The following is a 4051-nucleotide window of genomic DNA, read 5'->3' as shown; positions in this document are numbered from 1 at the left end:
AGGCAGAAGAGACCCATAGCTTCCGACAGGGCAAAGCCTAAGAGAACAGCTGCTGCTTCAGTGATGGATTCCTGTGGAGAAGAAGGGAGCAAAGCAGTTAAATTATAGTAAAATGATACAATTGTTTTAAAAAAATTTTACAGTTTAAGAATTGATTTGTTATACAAACCTTCAGAAATAAATAAGTTAAATGTTTCCATGACTTCTGTCTTAGAGTGTACAAATATAGAATATAATTTTCCTTTAAAGGTAAATCCTACATACTAAAGCGTCTGTCCCTTTGGCCTTTATTTCAAAATAAGCATCCTGCGAAACTGAGCAGAAGCTTAAGACGATTAAACCAACACCCAAATATAAAACGTTCTTTGGCCAGGTCGTTTTTTTATAGAGGGCCAACAACTAAACAGGGATTTAAAAAGTACAACAATTCAATTTAACTTCAAGAAAAGTCTAATCATACCTCGCATATCCAATAATGAGACTGCCGAAGACTGTTCCAATACCAGCTCCAGATCCGGCCACTCCAACAGTGGCAGCTCCTGCTCCAATGAACTTTGCAGCTGTGTCAATATCACGGCTCACAGCGCTGGTCTGGAATCCCCGCACTGCAAACTGCTGCTGAGAGGCTGCAGGACTTGGTGCAAGGAGTGAAGCAGTCTGTAAACCACAAAAAAAACAAAAAACGGACCCTTTCATTTTTTATAATCCTTTAAATGCAATTTCAATGCAATTTTATTTTTGTTTTCAATAATATTTATACCGAAAATATAAATACAAATTATCACCAACTCAAACTGAAGAGTTTAAGGATGCTGTTGTTCAGTCCATCATTTAAACTTTATGTCACTCCATACAAAACAAAAAATACATAAACCCCTCCTAGACAAGCTTTGTTAAATAAATAAAAATAAAGTGTAGCAAGCATGGAGAGTGAGGAGCGGATTGCCTATAGTTAGGTCATGTAGAAATTGATTACAACCACTTGACACTGCCGGTAGGCCAGAGCCTCATCTGTTTAACCCATTTGCTTCAAGACACCAACTTGGTGATGCTTGAAGTCGGTGCTGTAGTGCGGCCAGAGAACAGAAAGATGTATGTCTGAGTGAGTTGTACTTCGATATGAACAGGGGACTAGGATGTGAACCAATATCTATCGTTTAAAACTAGTGTAAAAATTCAGCTGCAATAGCCATCACTTAACCACTCAGGGAAGCAAAGACAGTTTAGAGACAAATATTGCAAAGCTAAAAGTTGCACATGGAAATATAAATATACATAATTTGTATCATAAAAGCAATCACCAACTGGCTGGGTATATATATTAAAAAAAGTTATTAAAATTTCTAACAGTTTGGTCATTTTTACCTCCTAAGATCCTGTTAGAATAAAACAAAGATACATTTTTCGTATAGACAAATAATTTTTCGAAGTGAAATTACTTTATACTGAAAGATAACTACTCTTATTGCATTGTGTTTGACCTCTACTTTGAATGAATTAAGACTTTGACCCTAGCATTAATTTAAGCTGGATTATTAAGTGAAAATATAAATGGGGTTACACTGTAATCTTGAGCTTTTAGTAAAATAAAATACAGACATTTCGCAAGCCTCTGCTTTTTAAACCAGAGAAAAAAAATTGGTTTCAGTTTGTCATGCCAGACAACAGTCCATTGTTGCTGCTTTAGCAAGGTTCAGTTAACCTCATGTAGAGGGGGCATTTGCTTCAGCAGAAGTACGTTGTGTTTCACACACACCGAAGCAAGCTAAAATTAAACTCAAATGTTACAGATTGTTCCTAAATTAAATCATCTAATCCCTCCATCACATCTCCTAGCGCACCGAGCTGATCAGTCGTCCAAGTCAATACTTTTCACAAGTACAAAATAGTTTATCATCAATACTTATAAAGCTAACTGTTCACTATTTGCATGGAAAAACAAAAGACCAAATGAGCTCCAATGCCTTCTTGCTTCCCAAATGTGCCTCAAGACTGTCCTCACCTCTGATTTCCTGCTGTCTGAGAGCACTGCCGCTGAGAGGGGTCTATACATTGCCCTGGATCCAGCACGGACCTAAGAAGTGGGGAAAAGCATGGAGAGAAAAAAAAGCAACAAAGTTTAAGAATTGCTTAAAGAACAAAATGATTACAGTGAGCTAATTGAACAACAGAAGAGGATTATATTAATTCAACTATTATTTAAGAATTTACATTTTCATCTAGTCTAAATAAATCAGTGCAAACTGATAAGTACTTTAATATTGTATTTGCTGTGTAAAAATCATACAATGAACTCCATGGGGATTAGCAACAAGCACCAATAGTTATCTTGGTTTAATGTCCTTAAAACTTCTCAACTTTAATTGGGCCTTTTGATTAACGCCACACTTATTTAGATTGAATGTATATTTATGTCAGCCTCATAAGCACTGTTCTCCATGTGGCCTGAATAGACAGGTGGTGGTTTGTCCGGACTGAAACCGTTTCGTCCTTGCAGGTGTGAGCGTAGCAGACTTTAGCAGAGGGTCAAAGACAGTATGTTAGCAGCGCTAGCTAGCTAGCTAGCCATTGACCGTTCTGTCCTTTTAGACAACAAACGACTATGCTGCTCACCGTTCCCTGGTGAAAATGCGTTTTTAAACGCTTGTAGCTTTGATAAGTCGTCATTCATTTGTGTGAACTCACCAGAGAGGGCGTGGAGACGAACTTAGCACAGGCATACATTATGATGGGTCGACTGGGTCGGATCCGGTGGAGCAGCTAGCGAATATCTAACGTCTGAAAAAGAGATGAAACAAAACGCTTTAAAGCTCAATAAGTAGGATAGATTCCCTCTGGTATATGAGAAGGCAAATTATTACGTTTCAGCTGACATGAAAAAAAGGTCAAGCTAGGCTGTTAAAAAACGCACAATGTTGCGGAAAGATGTAATTTAGACATCAAGAAGAAGAAGCAGTGCCACAAATGATCGAGCCACAAAACATCGAAAAATTAACTTATAAATGTATTTGAAATTCAATTTCTCTAAGAGGAGGTTAGCACTCACCGGTCTGTTGTAGAGGTCGAACAAACCAGAGGTAGACGCATGCGCAGTTTTTGATTTGTCTTATGAGTCTTTGGTAGACAATGAGCAGGAAGAGCTCATGTCTGCCCCCAACTGGTAGGATGTTGAATAACGTTTCTGTTAAAATGCACTTTAAGTGTGTCTTTATTTTCAAGGTTGCTTCAATAAAAAAATATGTTTTCAAATAAAATCAATTCACTTTAATGGAAAAAACGTTTCAATCAAATAAAGAAAAGTATTGGAATAAAAAAATTATAGTTGAGACTAAAAAAAATACATTTGAACACTGCTTTTTAAATTTTAATGTGAAATATCAAACGATTAAAATGAGCTTAGAAAAATGTTTACAGATAGTTTATGTAAACAAAATAATTTCTCTTGTTGATTAATTGATTACTTTGACTATATTTACTGATTTATTACAACTGCTTAATATTAAATCTTGGAATGCAATGTCAAGTATGTGCTGTTGTATAAAAAATGCGCAAAGAAGCATTTAACCCTGCTACACCTAGTTTTAAATGAGAAAAATACTATAAAATTGGTTACGGATGTTTTTTATCAACCCTTTTTCATCCCGTTCTTGTGTATGGAATTTTTCTGCACAGTGTGTTTATGGAAGAATAAAAAATATAAATGGGTTGTAGAGTTAGGATCCTGGCTTTTAGAATATACTTTGAAAATGTTCAGAAGATAACTAAGAGCAATGAAAAATTAATCACACATGCAAAACTGAATGCCTACAACAGAATAATTATATTAAACAGCTTTAAATTCTGGTTTTATTCATAAAACAAGACATCCTTGTGCTGAGCAATATTTCCGATTTTTGTTCTTTTGTTTTGTTTCTTTCAGGTCCAGGAGAGGAGAAACGCAGGGAAATTCTATCATAAATCACAATTCAAAAACATCTTTCTGCACTTTCTTTTATGATAACTTGATATTTTTGATAGTGACTTTTTAACACTGTTATACAGACAGAAATAC

The 4051-nt window shown here is 35.6% G+C and overlaps 1 protein-coding gene across 1 annotated transcript in view; it reads right to left on the bottom strand.

The window, feature by feature from the left end:
- The window catches only part of LOC107091252 (ATP synthase F(0) complex subunit C3, mitochondrial-like), a 3541-nt gene extending 435 nt beyond the window's left edge, over positions 1 to 3106 (bottom strand). Inside the window, exons 1-5 of the mRNA XM_015385074.1 lie at positions 3047 to 3106; positions 2686 to 2778; positions 2003 to 2074; positions 461 to 657; positions 39 to 71 (exon numbers count right to left, since the gene is read on the bottom strand). Of these exons, the coding sequence (XP_015240560.1) occupies positions 39 to 71; positions 461 to 657; positions 2003 to 2074; positions 2686 to 2724 (341 nt within the window). The 5' untranslated portion in view covers positions 2725 to 2778; positions 3047 to 3106. The remainder of the gene's footprint in view (positions 1 to 38; positions 72 to 460; positions 658 to 2002; positions 2075 to 2685; positions 2779 to 3046) is intronic.
- Between the last annotated feature and the right edge of the window lie 945 nt (positions 3107 to 4051).

Source organism: Cyprinodon variegatus, unplaced genomic scaffold (assembly GCF_000732505.1).
Source record: "Cyprinodon variegatus isolate N-32 unplaced genomic scaffold, C_variegatus-1.0 Scaffold15, whole genome shotgun sequence".
NCBI lineage: Eukaryota > Metazoa > Chordata > Actinopteri > Cyprinodontiformes > Cyprinodontidae > Cyprinodon > Cyprinodon variegatus.
The sequence above is the reverse complement of the archived record's forward strand: the minus strand, read 5'-3'. Positions and strand labels throughout refer to the sequence as shown.